Source organism: Dama dama, chromosome 9 (genome assembly GCF_033118175.1).
Source record: "Dama dama isolate Ldn47 chromosome 9, ASM3311817v1, whole genome shotgun sequence".
Lineage (NCBI taxonomy): Eukaryota > Metazoa > Chordata > Mammalia > Artiodactyla > Cervidae > Dama > Dama dama.
This window is the reverse complement of record NC_083689.1, coordinates 54,126,870-54,143,810: the sequence shown is the minus strand read 5'-3', so window position 1 is coordinate 54,143,810 and position 16,941 is coordinate 54,126,870. Positions and strand designations below refer to the sequence as shown.

The 16,941-nt window shown below is 35.2% G+C and overlaps 1 protein-coding gene and 1 non-coding gene across 13 annotated transcripts in view; one reads left to right on the top strand and one right to left on the bottom strand.

The window, feature by feature from the left end:
* Positions 1 to 16,941, bottom strand: part of ANKHD1 (ankyrin repeat and KH domain containing 1) — a 112,391-nt gene that overhangs the window by 12,742 nt on the left and 82,708 nt on the right. For all 12 annotated transcript variants that reach the window (XR_009694176.1, XM_061151468.1, XM_061151469.1 and 9 more), the window contains 11 exons: positions 16,472 to 16,614; positions 15,818 to 16,031; positions 14,808 to 14,983; positions 14,429 to 14,591; positions 11,310 to 11,405; positions 10,734 to 10,850; positions 7,242 to 7,416; positions 6,000 to 6,456; positions 5,398 to 5,544; positions 3,624 to 3,773; positions 1,831 to 3,443 (listed from right to left, as the gene is read on the bottom strand). Coding sequence is in view for 11 of the 12 variants with exons in the window: in XM_061151468.1 (XP_061007451.1) it covers positions 1,831 to 3,443; positions 3,624 to 3,773; positions 5,398 to 5,544; positions 6,000 to 6,456; positions 7,242 to 7,416; positions 10,734 to 10,850; positions 11,310 to 11,405; positions 14,429 to 14,591; positions 14,808 to 14,983; positions 15,818 to 16,031; positions 16,472 to 16,614 (3,451 nt within the window). In the remaining variant the exon portion in view is untranslated. The remainder of the gene's footprint in view (positions 1 to 1,830; positions 3,444 to 3,623; positions 3,774 to 5,397; positions 5,545 to 5,999; positions 6,457 to 7,241; positions 7,417 to 10,733; positions 10,851 to 11,309; positions 11,406 to 14,428; positions 14,592 to 14,807; positions 14,984 to 15,817; positions 16,032 to 16,471; positions 16,615 to 16,941) is intronic.
* On the top strand, positions 8,128 to 8,232 carry LOC133062999 (U6 spliceosomal RNA). Its single transcript, XR_009694315.1, has one exon. It is a non-coding gene; the product is annotated as a U6 spliceosomal RNA (small nuclear RNA).

The following is a 16,941-nucleotide window of genomic DNA, read 5'->3' as shown; positions in this document are numbered from 1 at the left end:
TTTCCATTCATCAATTGATGGACATTGGATTGTTTCCACTTTCTGGCTATTATGAAAGGTGTTGCTGTGAGCATCTGTATACCAGTTTTTGTGTAGGCATATGTTTTCTCTTGGGTATACCTAGGAGAAGAATTACTGGATCATATGGTAACCCATTTTAATTTCTGGAGGAACTATTTTTCCAAAGTCGCAGTAACATTTTAAATTTCTGCCAGCAGAGTTCGAAAGTTCCAATTTCTCTACATGCTTTCGTGTCTTTTGAAAGACGAATGTCAACAAAAGAAACCACCCAGGCAGTTATGAAATGAAGCCAAACTTAATCAATCCTGGACCCTGGAAGGAAGGTCAAGGATTAATGCTTGCTTTAAAAAAAAAAAATTTTTTTTTTTCATTAGTAATAAGTAATTTTGATGTTACAGACCTGAATAATAAGGATCCCAAACCTGGTTTACTACCAAATTAGATGGATGATTTCCTTGACTTTCTTTTTTCCAGCCATTCATAATCTGTACATCTTCTGGGATATAGTATTAAGAGTGCAAAGAACTCAAACACTGGAATATGAAAGATCTCAAGCTCAACTCTAGCTAAAGCATCTAAATTGACGTATTAGTTAGTGCCAGTCATGTAAAGGATTAATTTAAAAATTAATTAAATTTTACCACAATCTGAGCACTGGCAATGAGCTCTTCTTTCATCCTAAGGCCTCTGAAAACTTTATTAGTTTGACCAAAATGAAAAGTTAAAGTAGTACCTATTTACAGAAAAGAAGAAAAAAAAAATCTTGGAGATTAATATTTTGGGCCACGGATGGTCTTATGTAACATTTATTTCTATTTGAGAGATGATATAACAGCTATGTTTTCCTGAAAAGGTAAGTAAATGGAAATGTATCTGATAGAAATGCTAAGGCTATGCCATATTAGTAAACTCACAAATTTTAAACAACTTAGTTTATAATTAATAAAAAGGAAATGGGCTCTGGGAAGTTTTCCAACTGGAAAAAAAATGCTAAATAAGTGGCACTATTACTTCTTAACCCCCCGCATTCTAGGTCAGCCACAATTTCTAATTTGTCTTTTAGCATTTATTAGAGCAGACTGGACTAAATCAGAGCATAATAGAGCAGACTGGAACACAATTTTGGCCCTTAGACTCTGGAAAATGGATTCTGGCTTTCCAAATATCTCTGCTCACCACTAGCTTCTTATCTTTCCAAATCTTTCTTATACTGCCTCAGCAGCTAATTTCTAATTTCAAGGAACAAAGAGCTGATTTGAAATTGTTTTTTAAAAATAAGAGCACATACACGACTGGATCTCTTCAAGCAGCTCCATCTATTATAAACAAGATGGGTTAAGACATCATTTAATATTCATTCTGAGTGCCCATGACTGAAAACAAAGAATGTAGATTCTGAATTATAACCCAACCTTTTTAAATCTAAGAAATGCAAACACTCACTTTGATTTAAAAAATGTCTGTGAATTTGGAATCCTTGAAGCATCCTATGGGTCCCTTTTATGAATATATTATATCAATTCTAGAAAATGAACTGACACAAGGTGTAACTCCCTTGATAACAGGTACAGAGAGATCATAAAAAAGAATATAAAGCAGTTCATATTTGAATGACTTACCTACAACCAGTTTTTTGTCCACTCAATCAGCAGTCATTAAGGGGTCTTTACTGTTTATGATATACTCTTATTTCTTCATGATCATGCAATAAACATTATGTATAAAATAAATGCTTTATCATCTTTGGAAGGTTAAGATTATGCTGTTAAAGCCCCAAATTGCGCAGTCATGACAGTTACAATAACTTACCAACTGGACTAGTAGAAACTCGCTGGGAAGGTGATCTGAAGCCAGGGGCCTTGGAATTGTCAGGGTGCACATTCTCCAAGTGTCCAAGTACAGAGCTACCCAGAAACGCTGACTGAACAGTGAAAGAGGCATCTGCAGCAACTCGTGAGGACAGAGGACCATCTCCCCAACCCTGGTTAGCTGGTACCTGACTGCTATCAAAAAGACTACTGAAGTGATTGAAAAGCGTGGCCGGGCCAAATGTAGGTGGCAAAGATTTATTTGCTGGGTTAATGTGCATCTGAGAACCATTCATAATGTTCATGGCTGAAGAAAGCTGCACTGTAGCTGGTGGGCCTTGAGGTGGTGTTAAAGGAACTGGATTTGTAACAAAAATGGACTGGGGATCCTGGTGTATAGTTGCATTTGGTACCACTGAGTAGAAAGAACCTCTGGGTTGCAATCGATGAGAAACTCGAGGTGCTGGTACAGCTAACTGAGGTAAATTACTGGTATCCTGATTATCAGCAGCAACCAATCTAGGTGATGCCAAAGTCAATGGAGCAGGTTCTGAATTAGATGCAAAAGGCATTGACATAGGACTTAAATCAGACACACTGGATGGCTGTGCTTCCTCCTGTGTGTTATTGGATGGAGGAGTGGGACTACCAGGTGGGTGAGTTTCTGGAGCTCCTGGGGTGTTGCTGGCAGAGCTATTGCAGCTGTTGGCAGTTGAAGAGGGGGGACACAGGTTTGCCGTGGACTGGTCCTGTATGGACACTTTTTCTTTGGGGGCGGGCATGGCAGAGAAAGACTCCATCTTTTGTGAAGAAAGCTGTGCTTGAGAAGTACTTGCAGGCAGAAATGTGGTGGGAACTTGCCCACTAGTGATAGGTGCAGAGGAGACTGAAGGCAGGGAACTACAAGTGCTTGTCATAGAAGAAATCACTGTTGCTGGAGGGCTTGTCTTAGGCACACAGGCAAACAGCTGCTTTCTGACTGATGAAGGAGTCCGGGTATTAGTCACACATAGTTGCTGACTGGCAGCAACTACAGAAGAGACAGTGATAGGGCAACTGGCAGTAGCTAGTCCAGTAGACTCTGAGGGCAGAACAGTTCCGTTCTGGTTAGGTAGACGGCCTGTATTATTATGCTTTGGAGAGCTGTTTGTGTTGCCAGGATTCACAGGTCTCACCGGGAATGGTCCCCAAGTGTTAGGAGAGGGTGAAAAGGTTCCTCCAAACTGGGCCATGGGTAAGCGAGGATGCCGAATCTGTTGCATAGTTTGAGCAGCCAACAGGGCAAAATGCGGGTGGGGATAAGCTAAGGGGAGAGAAACTGGGAAAGAAGAACGTACATTTGCTGGAACGTTCTTATTAAGTTTATTAGCGGGCTGGAACGTGGATAATGTTGTTGCCTGTGATGTTACAAGACTTGGAGCACCCAAGGGAAATGCATTTTTACTGGAAGCTGCTGTGGTGCCTACTCCAGATGAGAAGTTTGCATGAATGGCTTTGGTGCTGGCAGGTGTTCTGATATGGTTTTTAGGAATCAAGTCTTCCAGTTCCTTAGCAGGATCTTGAATAAGTGCATTAATAAGTTGAACTGCATATCTTGTTGATTCTGTACCACCCCTGGGGAGAAAACAAACAAAAAACAAAACAAGATCAAAATCATAAAAAACTAGGTAATCTTTACCACAAAATGAAATTCTGATTGTACCATGGCTAACAAAAATGTGCTTCTAATACAGTTTAACTTCCTCACAGAACTAACTATATATATATACACACACATATATATTTCACAATTACCTAATTGTGATCATTCTCTCGCCATTCTTATCTTTTTGTTTATCCACATCAATGTGGGCACCAGTAACATCTTGAATTGCAGTGATGTTGCATCCTCCTCTTCCCATTATTCTGGAAACCACTGAGGCTGGAACAGATAATTTCTTTGACCTATAAAAGGAAGACCACACACATGAGCATATGAAATCAAAATGTTTATTAAAAAAACATGTCTCAGTAAGTATGTTCATGAACATCTGGAGAATACTATTTATCAAACCTTAAAGAGGAAGTTATTAGAAGCTTTTATTTAGAAACTGACCTCTTATTATATTGAATTTAATTTAGTTAAAGATGAAAAACACATTGCCATTTGAAAAAATTATACTTAAGTCACTCATGATCTCAGCATTCAAACTATCACATGTTAACTGAATGACAATGATCATATATATTGATACTTTCAAAATTAAAATAATGCATACCACATTGTTAAACTCTATGTGAAAATGAATACAGGCAGGTTATCAGTTTCAACGACTTTACTAAGCAATAAGCCTCGGAGTTGAATTACATAAAAAGCAATTCACAAGTGTGTGAATTCCACTTGTGTGAGGCAAGTGGAATTAGAACACCAGAGGCTGACACTGGGATCTGACAAGATGGCCTGGCTCTCTTGCAGGATTACTGTGGAAACCCAGTGTTTGCTGACAGAACCAAATGAAAGCAACATTCATTATTTTCATGTGGTCACTGCTGGCTGTCAAGATTCCCCCCTTGAAGATTCCACCCTCAAGCTTTGAACTATACCTTCCAGAAGAATAACCAATTGCAGACTCTAAAATACATTTCACGATCAAAATTTAATATGCTAATGTAGACAAATTGGGAAGACTATATTTAGACATTTTGAAAGCTAGAGCATAGACTAGGCCATAAATAATACTTAAATCAATCTAATTATTAAGTGCACATCATTTCTCCTGTTCTGCCAAGACTTCTTCCTTTTCTGTTTGCTTCTAATGGACAAAAAGTCTTAGAAAAATTATACAATAAAACCTCAGACATCTTAGTCCTTTGGTGATTAAGTGCACACAAGTAAATCTGTGTCTTGTCCTAATTTCCTGTTGTAAAGCATGAGCAGAGGCTTGAGATACCTTCTGGATTGTGTGAAACATTTTAAAGCACTGGTCCCTCTCTGTTTTTATTCATCACGGTTTATGTATAAAACAGTGTGAATAAAAGGAGTTGTCAAATTAGCTGTAGGGTGTTGCTATTTGTCTTTATTTTTTTGAGGGAGAAGGAAGTTTAAATTTTATGAGCTCTTTCCCCACCTTTTATGGTGATCTAACTGCATTAGTTAAAAGCAGACAACGGTTCTTTAGCGAACTCTAACATTATTTAAATACCGTAGATGAACAAACTTGTCTGACTCAAAATGGGACCATTAAACAAATACCATAGCCCTCACTAATAACATCGTGACTTTGCTGTCAAGTGAATCTCTCTCTTAGGAAGTTTGTGACCTTTTTCTATGATTTGTCTGTAAACTGTTATATCTTATGCTTTAATAAAGTATTTTTTGTTTTTCTAAAGCCAACATTTCTTGTATCATATAAAATATACATGCACAATTTACATACTGTTTCTAATTTCTAATTTTAGTCTACTCTGGATATAGTATGGCATTGTAGTTGAAATCACATTCAAATTAGTCATTAATTAACTGGGTAACCATCTCACAAGAGGAGAAAACGAGGAGATAAGTTAAAAAGATGAGACTAATTGTACTTACCTTCGGACAACTTCTTTCCATCCTTCCTCTCTTTTTTGCCCCCTTTTAGGGCTAGTCAGATTCAGCTTTATGTTTGGAGAACTTAAAGGCAATGACACTGACTTGTAGGTTGTTGATAAGGAATTAGGATTCACTTCGCCTTCAAGTCTAAGAGAAATATCAAAATCCAATAAAAGATAAATTTTAAGATAGAAACTCAAGAGATTTGCTGAAATACTTGAATTAAAATTTGGTACATCAAATTATTAACAATTCAGAAAAACAGAAATAGGGCAAAGAGTTCATCATTTATTTTAGTATTAAAATGGATTCAGAAGCCAAAAGGACTATATATAATCAATGAAAATGACATAATTAAAGTAAAACCAAGGTATGCTAATATTTTCAACTTCAAAATTAAACCTTAAAAGTTCTAATAATTTCCTTTCATAACTAGCACATGATTAGGAGGACACCGGTTTTAAATGTTTCAGTTTTAAATGTTGAAGACAGATAATGTGGTAGACTTAAATTATTTAACACAACTTGTGTTACTTCAAGTTCTTGTGCCAGGTATGCAAAAGGAAAGGTAGGTGCAGAGTTAACAAGTCAGAAAATTTTACCGTGTCTGAGTTTTGGAAGCAGCGGTACTTGTCTTTTCCTCTTGGGAATGGAGTAGCAGTGAGGGATATCTCCTATCACTAGAGGAATTCACATCCATAGTGAAATTTAACTCTTGGCTTTTACCACCACTGCTACTCTCACTGTTGCAATCAGTGCTGTCCAAGTTATCTGAATCACTATTCCCACCTGTACCACCACCTTTGCTTTCTCCGTTTACTTTATTCTTATCTGCCTTTTGCTGTGCTAAGGATATATGTTGTTCTGGTAATATTAAATGTGCAGTGGGAGGAGTCTCTTTGGTTTTGTTCTTCTTATTTTTCCGGTTGGTGCTAGGAGTTGTCACAACATTGGCCCTTTTTTTCCCAAACACATTTGTGAATGTTGCAGATGTTGCAGAGATTCCAATTGTGGTGGTGGTAGTCGCACTAGGAGGTTCTATGGGAATTTCTTGCTCCACTGAAATTATGAAAAAGGATATAAATCACACTGAGAGCCACGGATCTCAAAACAGATTGTGATAGAATATACCTAATAATTCATAATTCACTCTTAGTCATATTTTCCTTTTATCAGTATTCACTAGTAAATAAACAAATCTTTACAGTTGTGAGAATGAAAATATCATATTTTGATGTCTAACTCAGTACAAAACATTAACATTCTTAAGCTTTGAAATGCTAGTCTCATGAACTAACCAAAAATCACAATACAGATTGGATTTAAGAAGTTTTTATTTATTTTTTTTAAGAAGTTTTTAAAATAGCATTTTAGAATTAGAATTCAAATAGAGAAAAATCATTTGCCTATTACTGTAATTGCCAGATTGTACAATAAACAATTCTTTGAGAGTAATGGGCCCCAGTGCTATACAGCTTCAACACTAAACCTTAGTTAAAAGTTTACTGAGGAACTAGACCTCTCCCCAGTTTCTAACTGGGGAATGAGAGAGTAAGGAAGAACCTGAAGAAAAGCTGGCAAACCTCTTATGGTATCACTTTAGGACATACATAATTTTTACAGGGAATTTAAATTACACCTGAATGTCTTCCCCTTCTGTTTGTCTATGTCACTTTACAATGTAAAATACTTAGAAATATTGAATATAGAAGTCATCTGCCAATTTCAGATTAAAGTAATTGAATATTTAACTAGAATTAGTTTTGAGAGCAAAAAAACATTCAAAATGAAGCTGATAAACACAAAAGAATTTTTATCACTAATTCAGATGGTCCATTTCTCACCATCTTCCTCATTCTCCTCTTCATCTTCATCTTCCGGTAGTTCTGAATTCTCCTTAGGTTTGTTTTCCTCGTCTTCTTCCTGCTTTCTTTTCTGCTCCTCTTTTTTCTTTTTTCTCTTTTCTTTTCTTTTCTCTCTTTTAGCTGCAAGAGCCTGCTTTCTGCTCTCCTCTCTTGACTGTAATAAAATTGTTGTTTTAGTCACAAAGTCCGGCCGACTCTTTATCTCATCTTAACAATAATGCAATGATTCAAAATAAATAATGAAATGATGCTTTTGTTTATGATACATGGGGTTTCCCATGGGTGTCACTCTTAACACACATTTATAAAAGCAACAAAAGAAGAAACAGATATGCTGGACATCATCAAAATTAAAAGTTGTTGCGCTTCACAGGGATCATCAATAAAGTGAGAAAACATAAAATAGGAAAAAATTTTTGCAAATCTTACATCTGGTAAGGGTTTTGTATCAGGAATTGATAAAGAACTCTTGTAACTCAATAATGAAAAGACAAATCAGTCAATTAAAAATGGGCAAAGGATCTGGAGACATTTCTACAAACAATAATCAAATGGCCAGTAAACACAGATGCTCAATATCACAAACCATCAGGGAAAAGCATATCAAATCACAATGAGATACCCATTTCACTGTCACTAGGATGGCTAATCAAAAAGACAGATAAATCATGGTTAGAATAAGAAGAAACTGAAGACTTCATACACTGCTGGTAGGATTATAAAATGGTGCAGCTACCTTGGAAAACAATCTGGCAGTTTCCCAAGTGGTTAAGCACAGAATTGCCATATGAGCTAGCAATTCCATTCCTAGATATATACCCAAGAGAAATGAAAACACATTCATACAAAAACTTGTATGCCATGCTTGCTTCAGCAGCAAACATACTAAAAAAAATTGAAGTAATACAGAAGGTTAGCATTGCTCCTGCATAAGAATGACATACAAATTCATGAAACATTCCAAGTTAAAACAAAACAGACAACTTGTATACCTATGAAGTGGAAACAAACTAAATGTTCAACAACTAATAAATGCATAAACAAAATGTTGTGTATCTATATAATGGGATATTATTCAGCAATAAAAAATGAAGTAATGATATATGCTACAATATGTATAAACCTTGAAAACATGAAGCAAAAGAAGCCAGTCACAGAGGACCAAATATTGTATGATGATTCCAAATATCAAATGTCTGGAATAAGCAAATCCATAAAGACAGAAAGTAGATTACTGACTACCTAGATTTATGTGGCAGTGTTTAATTAAAATGCAACTGTTACAATCTTTATAAGATATTAACAAATTTCACTATGAAAATATCCATAGGAGGCCATTGTAGAAATTACTTGTTTTCAGAAAGGGGAACATGACAATGGTTGACTCACATCATAAAGAAAGCTTGAAACAAACAGAAAACACATCAAATTACTCACATTTCTATGGAAATTATCTAAAAAATCCTCACCATATGAAACTGTCAATGAAGTCCAGTTGTCCTGGTAATTAAGTAAAGCACTTTCCTCAAAACTATAATTTACCATTCTAAGTCACAAATAAGCTATTTTTAACATTTTTATTTATCCAAAACCAGGTATCAGCAAATTATGGCTTGAATGCTAAGAATAACTTTTACATTTTAAATGGTTGAAAAAAATGAAAAGGCAAACATTTCGTGACATGCAAAAATAATCAAAAAATTAAAATTTTGATGTCTATAAATAAAGTTCTACTGGAACACATTCATTTAACTACTGTCTGTGGGTGCTCTCATACTACCAGAGTCAGAGAGTCATGACTGTTTGTATGGCCTACAAAGCACAAAATTTTACTCTTCTGCACTTTATATTATGGCCAAACAAAGAAAAAAATAAAAATTAAAAAAAAAAAAAAAAAGATAAATGAAGTCTCTCAACTCCCTATGTAAATAAGAAAGGGTCTGAGGACTGAAAGAAGAAATTGCATATTCAGTTAACAATTATTTTATCATTTTCATAGCATAAGAGCAAAATGGCTGTTCAGGGAATTGCTGACCATACCCCTGGGTAGTTACACAAAAATAAAATTACAGACATGGAAGGAACCATAGAAGTCATCAAACTTTAACTTCCCTTTATTTTAAAATGGTATTATTTTTTCCACTTGTGATTTTAACTATAATCAAGTTTATCATGGCAGTATTAAAATTTACTTAATTTCCTAATGATAAAACTTTAAGGTTTTTCACCTTTCCCCATATTATAAGCAATTTAACTGTGAATGTCCTTTAATACACTTGCATCTTTAAGCATTTGTCAAAGTATTTACCTTGGCTATATTTCTAAAAGAGGAATGACTGGAGTAAAGGTATGCACTTTTTAAAATTTAATTCATCAAATCTCCATTAATAATTACACTAATTTATACCATGTATCAAAAGTCATACCGGAGTCCTAATTTCTCCACATCCTAGCCATCAACAGCTATTATCAAACCTTTAAATTTTTTCCCCCAAACATTAAATTTTGAGTTTCCCTAGTCTGGCAAAGGTGGAGAAGGCAATGGCACCCCACTCCACTACTCTTGCCTGGAGAATCCCAGGGACAGGGGAGCCTGGTGGGCTGCCGTCTATGGGGTCGCACAGAGTTGGACACGACTGAAGACTTAGCAGTAGCAGCAGCAGCAGTCTGGCAAAGGAAATTTAAATCACTCTTTCACTGTGCATTTCTTTGTTTATTCATGAAGCTGCGCCTTCTCCATCTATTTACTGAAAATTTATATTTCTTTTTCTGTGAATTGCCCATGAAATTATTTTTCATTCTGGGCAAGTTATCTTTTGTCTTATTGATTTTAAGCAACTTTTTATTCTGTTTTTTAACAAGTTTGTTTCTTTTAACAAACTAAGAATTGGTATCAAAATTTTAGCATCTCTAAAATGGATTTTTCCCCTTTCTTTTATCATCAATAAAATATCTTAATGTTAAGCTATCTCCCACATTCTAACTCTACTTGATTATAGTATTTATTCTTTTAATATAACTTCTGGGTTCATAAGAACACCCTCATTTTCTGAGGCACACTGAACCTCAGAAAAGTGATCTTTTAAAAAAAAATTTCCATTATACTAGCACATCCAAGGAAATTTAGACACTTACTCTTTAAGAATTCAATAAACCACTGATACCCCAGATCTTATAATAAATGAAAGATTTCCAATGTTTTAATAAATTTCTGCGTACACTAATGGTAAAACAACTTAGGCAATAATATCATGTAGAAAACTGTGACATGTTTAAAAACTAATTCTTCACTTATATGGTTAAAAATATTTTTTTTGTATAACAGGTTAGAATAAAAAAAATTGATGGTAGTTTGATAATTTATCATTTTATAAAAAGAGATTTTGTTAAGATTATAGTCAAATAAGTAGCAAATGTATTCTACTAGATTTTCAACCAGTTCTAAAAAGGAAAATTATATTTCTCACTCACCTTTTCCAGATCAAGTTCCTTTAAAAGAATACTTGCATTCTTATTTGCTTCTGCAGCCTGTTGGTCTTTAGCCTTCACAATTGTCTCAACACATTGGTGACATTTTTTCAACAGTTCCTATACCAGAAATGGAATTATATAAATACAGAAACACATAAAGAGGCCAATAAAACTTGAGCTGGTAAGTATACCAAAGTTCAGGGCTTAAAGTCCAAATTACTGGATATTTACTAAACCAAATCAAGTTATCCTCTGAATCTAGAGTTTGACTAAAAAATCAAAATAGGCTACCATTTCCTTAAAAAGCTTATGTGTTCTTAGAAAACTGTCTTATCTGGCTAATAACCTAATAATAAAGTTTAGATGCAGTTGCTGTAATTACAGTCCATATTAGGAAGAAAATCTCAAAATAATTTATAAATTATACTCATTCTTCATTTGCAAATGGAGAAACTAATCATTGAAAAATCAGGTTATCTGTCTTATAAAGGATAAAAAGAACAGGCTGTTAACATATACTTTGGTATATAATTCCATAAAGAATAAAAATGTGCTTCAACAGCATATTAAACCTACCTTATCAGTGATTGTTGCTATGTATCTCATGCATTCTATATCCGAAGGGAACTGATTGACTTCCTTAACCAAATACTGAACAACTTTTACATGACCCTGTAAAAAGTACAACAAAAAGTACACAAAAGAAACCAATGAAAGCTGGCCCATATCCTCAAAAACTTAAAAGAGTGAAAGATACAGTAACACTTCAGAATTTACTAAACTTAACAATTGAAACTATGAAAATATGAACAGAAAGAGGTAAGTACAACATGCTGGGAAATACATGGAAGACCAAATGATATTTCTCCTGAATTTAATTTGCTCTCATCCCACTGAAAATAGAAATACTTTTGAATAGAAATAGAAATAAATCTATTAATAAAATAAAAACTGGTGATGTGAAATCTCTCTCAATATAAAAGGGAAATTAAATCTAAAAGAGGATGTTCTAAATTCCAAAGCATTATTTTGCCCCTTTTTGCCTTTTCTTACTGTTCATGGGGTTCTCACCGCAAGGATAGTGGAGTGGTTTGCTATTCCCTCCTCCAGTTAGAACAACAGTTAGAATCTTACAAGGAACTGGTCATTTTGACTGGTTCAAAATTGGAAAGGAGTACATCCAGGCTGTATATTGTCACCCTGTTTATTTAACTTATATGCAGAGCACATCATGCGAAATGCCAGGCTGGATGAATCACAAGCTGGAATCAAGATTGCCAGGAGAAACATCAACAATGTCAGATATGCAGATGATACCACTCTAATGGCAGAAAGTAAAGAGGAACTAAAGAGCTTCTTGATGAGGGTGAAAGAGGAGAGTGAAAAAGCTGGCTTAAAACTTAACATTCAAAAAACCAAGATCATGGCATCTGGTATCACTGTGGACGGTGACTGCAGCCATGAAATTAAAAGAAGCATGCTCCTTGGAAGGAAAGCTATGACACACCTACACAGTGTATTAAAAAGCAAAGACTTCACTTTGCTGACAAAGGTCCATCTAGTCAAAGCTATGGTTTTTCCAGTAGTCATGTACGGATGTGAGAGTTAAACTATAAAGAAGGCTGAGTGCAGAAGAACTCATGCTTTCGAGTTGTAGTGCTGGAGAAGTCTCTTGAGAGTCCCTTGGATTGCAAGGAGACCAAACCAGTAAATCCTAAAGGAAATTAACCCTGAAAAGTCATTGGAAAAGACCCTGATTCTGGGAAAGACTGAATGCAAAAGGAGATGGGGGTGGCATAGGCTGAGATGGTTAGATAGCATCACAGATTCAATGGACATGAATTTGAGCAAACTCCAGGAGATAGTGAACAACAGAGAAGCCTGGTGTGCTGCAGCCCATGGGGTTGCAGAGAGTCAGACATGACTTAGTGACTCAACTACGACAACAACTTTGGCTCTCTCTTACTAAACTAAACAAGGTCGACTGTCATATTTGTCTGAGTCCTATGACTTGAATCTAGGTGAAACATTTTCTAGATGGTATTATCAGAGGCTTGATGATCTGTAATCATTAAAAGTACATCTATTTTAACAATGAAACTTGCATAGTTTCCCCTAATACTAAGGTTCTAAAACATCTTCAAGAAGTAATCTGATGGGAAAAATTCCCTGGTGGTCCAGTAGTTAAGGTTCTGTGCTTCCAGTGCACATGGCACGGGTTTGATCCTTGGTGGGATAACTATAAATAAAATCTTGCACATGCCATGGTGTAGCCAAAAAATAAACAAACAAAAAAAGAATTAGTGTGATGGTGGCAAAAGCCAGAAAAGTGGTTGCCTCTGGGGCAGGGAATTAACTGACAATGGGCATGATTAAAGTTTCTAGGATTATGGAAGTAGTTTCTATCTTTATGGGATGTGGGTTACATAGGTATATACATTTATTAAAACTCATTAAACTATGCATCTTAGATTTGTGCACTTTTAATATATATAAATTATATCTCAATTTAAAGAAAAGAAAAAATTGGAAAAAATATTTAAGATTTTTTAAAAGATAGGTAACTTACACTGCTCTCATTCAATAGCTATTTATTGACCATCTAGTGTGTGTGAGACACTGTGCTGAACAACTAGGTATAAATAGTGGTGAAAAAGACAATCATGAATCTTCACCTTCATAGATCTTCCAGTCTAATTAGGGAGTGAAAATGAAAGTCACTAAATCATGTCCAACTCTTTGTGACTCCATGGACTGTAGCCTGCCAGGTCCCTCTGTCCCTCTGTCCATGGAATTCTCCAGGCAAGAATACTGGAGGGGGTTGCCATTTCCTTCTCCAGGGGATCTTCCTGACCCAGGGATTGAACCCGGTTCTGGGGAAGATTCTTTACTGTCCAAGCCACCAGGGAAGCCCCTAATTGGGGAAAGGAGCATTAAAAAACTAACACGTTTGCATGTACAATTACAAAATGAGATAAGGAAAATAATGGTGAACTATAAAAGAGAACAAGAGAAACTTTTCAGATTGCAAGTTAGGAAAGGACTTTCTGAGAAATGATATTAAAGGAGTAGACATTAAAGAATGAGGAGAAGTGAGCCAGGTGAAAAGCAAGTGAAAGAATATTTCAGGAAAAGAAAACCAGTGAGCAAAGGGCCTCAGAAAGTTAAAAATTTAGTGAATTCTAGGCCAGTGGCTGAAGTGTAGTAAGCAAAGGGGCAAAGGGGAAGGGCAGTAGAAATGATTGGTCTGAGGCTGGCATGAGCCATATCATACAGGGCTTTGTAAGCCATGTTAAGTAGTTTATAGTCTATCACAATTTTAATGGGAAAGCTTTGTAATATAGAGCAGAGAAGTAAACTTTAATATATATACGAGGTATAATAAATTTTTATGAGTCTACTTGTTTTTGTTCCTCTTAAACATCTATCTACTTGTAATATCTGCCCTGAAATCTCATGTTTTATGTACAAAAATATAACAAAACTCTTCAAGATACGAAGTTATTTAACAGCAAAGTTGCTTATAGGGAACTACCATACAGCTCTTAGATTTGGCCACAAAGAGAGTACAAGATAGCAGAGGTGTGTATATAGAAACAGTGTCAATTCCTCAAGACCAATCTTTCTCCTATGACTTCAACTTAAAATTCAGCAGTTTTAAACAAATTCTGTCATTTTTGTCCACATAGAGTTACCTTGCGAAATGCTGACATAAGAGGTGTGATTTTCCGGTTATCAGCTCCATCCACGTCAGCACCTGATCGCACTAGCAACTGCACCACTTCAAAATGACCACCATTGGATGCCAACCAAAGTGGTGTGTTTCCCTTCTTGTTGCGAACATCAATATGGGCTCCCCTGTACAAATCAAAGAATGTTAGTATAGCTTGCTTCCTATGAGAAGGGGCTAACTTTTCCTTTTTTTCTCTAATTTATCTTTTTTCTTTTACAAAGTTCAAACAAATACTCTGTTCTTTTAAATGTCAAATAAAGTAAAACAATTTTATTAACTGTAAAGGCTCTGAAAAGTGAAAGGGATCATAGGAAATTTTTACAAATATAAAATTTACCTACCTATTAATCAGGAGCTCACAGAATTTGTAGTGACCTTTGTCCGCTGCTATTGTTAAAGCAGTGTCTCTTGAGGAAGGCACAGGAGGGGCATTGACATCTGCTCCTTTATCTAGGAGAACTCTTCCAACCTCTGCATATCCTCCAGAAGCAGCTTCCATCAAGGGGGTAAGACCAGTCTGTTTAAACCAAAAAATTATGTGGGTAAATTATATTGATTTCTTTAAAGGACTGAAAAATGACTTGTAAGTGGATTCTATTTCTGATTTTCTCTCCCAAGAGAGCTAAGCAAAATTCACTCTTAAGCTTTACTAAAATAGCAAGTGAAAATTGTCAGATTCAGTTAAGACATGCTAGACTAAATTAACTTATACTACCTTATGGTAATAAAAATAGTTCATAACATCTCTGTTGTTATCAATCTACATGAGACAGTAACTGTCTCTTTTAAGAAATAAAAAAGTGATAATCAGGGAAAAAAATAAGAGACTTTCATTCAGACATTTTCAATTTGAAATGACTACTAGATTGACCATTGTCTGGTTATAAAGAATTATACATGAGCTACGTGTTTCGGGGGCTCTAAGTACCTAATAGTTCTAAGAAGAGAAATTATAAACACTGACATACTAACTCCTACTTTCTAAATGCTACACTGTCATGAAATTGTCATAATCTGTTACAATCAGATTATAGATGCCTCAATTTCAGTTCCCTCAGTTTTATAATTTATAAAGTAATTTTTGATTGAGATTTTTACCAATGGTTAAAGCACATGTCTCATTAAAGGAGATCTTAGCTGTCTTTAATAAAGTTATGAACGGTGACAGTGTGTCACCGACCACTGGATAGTACTATTCTACAATCCTGAATAGGATTTTAGGGGCAGGAATTTCCTAATTTTAGCTTAGGAAAATTTAAAATAGCACATTTGAGTGTGCTATGCCATGTTATATTATGCTCTTTCTATTAGAAATATGTCTGAAGTAGTTGATAAGTTATAAAATGCTTACCTTTGCCCTATGTTCAACATTGGCTTTTCGATCCAGAAGCAAGCTCACTACTTCTGCCCGGCCTTGGAAACAGGCCAAGGTGAGAGCTGTGTTCCGATTGGTCTCTATTTGGGCGTTAATATCTGAACCCATATCAAGCAGCAGTTTCACTGCAGGAACATGTCCATTCATTGCAGCCAACATCAGGGGAGAAATACCTAGTTTACTCCCAGTCCTAAGGGGGGAAATGTGCTCAGAAAATTAAAATAATATGTTGCCTGTTGTTTTTTTTAAAAGCAGAGAGAACATAAAAAATGAAAAAGTTTCAGTGAAAAGAAAGCTTTCTACCACCAAAGAATAGATTTTATTTGTTTAGTCTCATAATTAGAAAATCTCAAATTAAGAAAATCTCACAATTAAAAACACAACTCCTATTCAGAGGCTATAAATTTCTAACTATATATATAACAAAGAGTTTTCTGAAATGAAACCTCTTTGAAAACAGCCACGTTAGCTGAAATAAGCTCTGATTACTACAGGAATAATTGTTGGCCTTGCAACTTTAGTATTATCTTGCTTAAAACTGGTATCTGTCTAAATATTTAGGGGAAAACACTTAACTCCAAGGTCATAATTTACTAATAATGAATAATAAAATGAACAGGTGATAGATACCTTGAATTAATTTCTGCCCCAGCATTAAGCAGAATCTTAATGATATTAACATATCCTCCAGATGCAGCTAGACTCAGTGGTGTATAATCAGATACATTCCTATGTTCTTTATTTGCACCCCGAGCCAGCAGCAAGTCTACCACCTGCAAAGTAAAATAGGAACAGAGAAATCTAGTTTACACCAAGGGTTCATCTTATAATGAAAGAAGCACAAAGAAATGGGATCTTTAAGTTCTCTAAATATCTAACATTTTAATCAGATACTAAATATTCAAATATCAGTACTAGATAAATGAATTCAATTTTTATCAAGGAATTCAGACCTATGAAATCCTAATTATACTGAAATAACAAGTTGTTACTCTTTCACTTCCTCAATTATTAAGTGACAAATTTACATTTCATGTGTTAGGATTTTGCTCCATTCAGACTCAGTAAATGTAAGGATACAGAGAATTTCTATTTTGCCT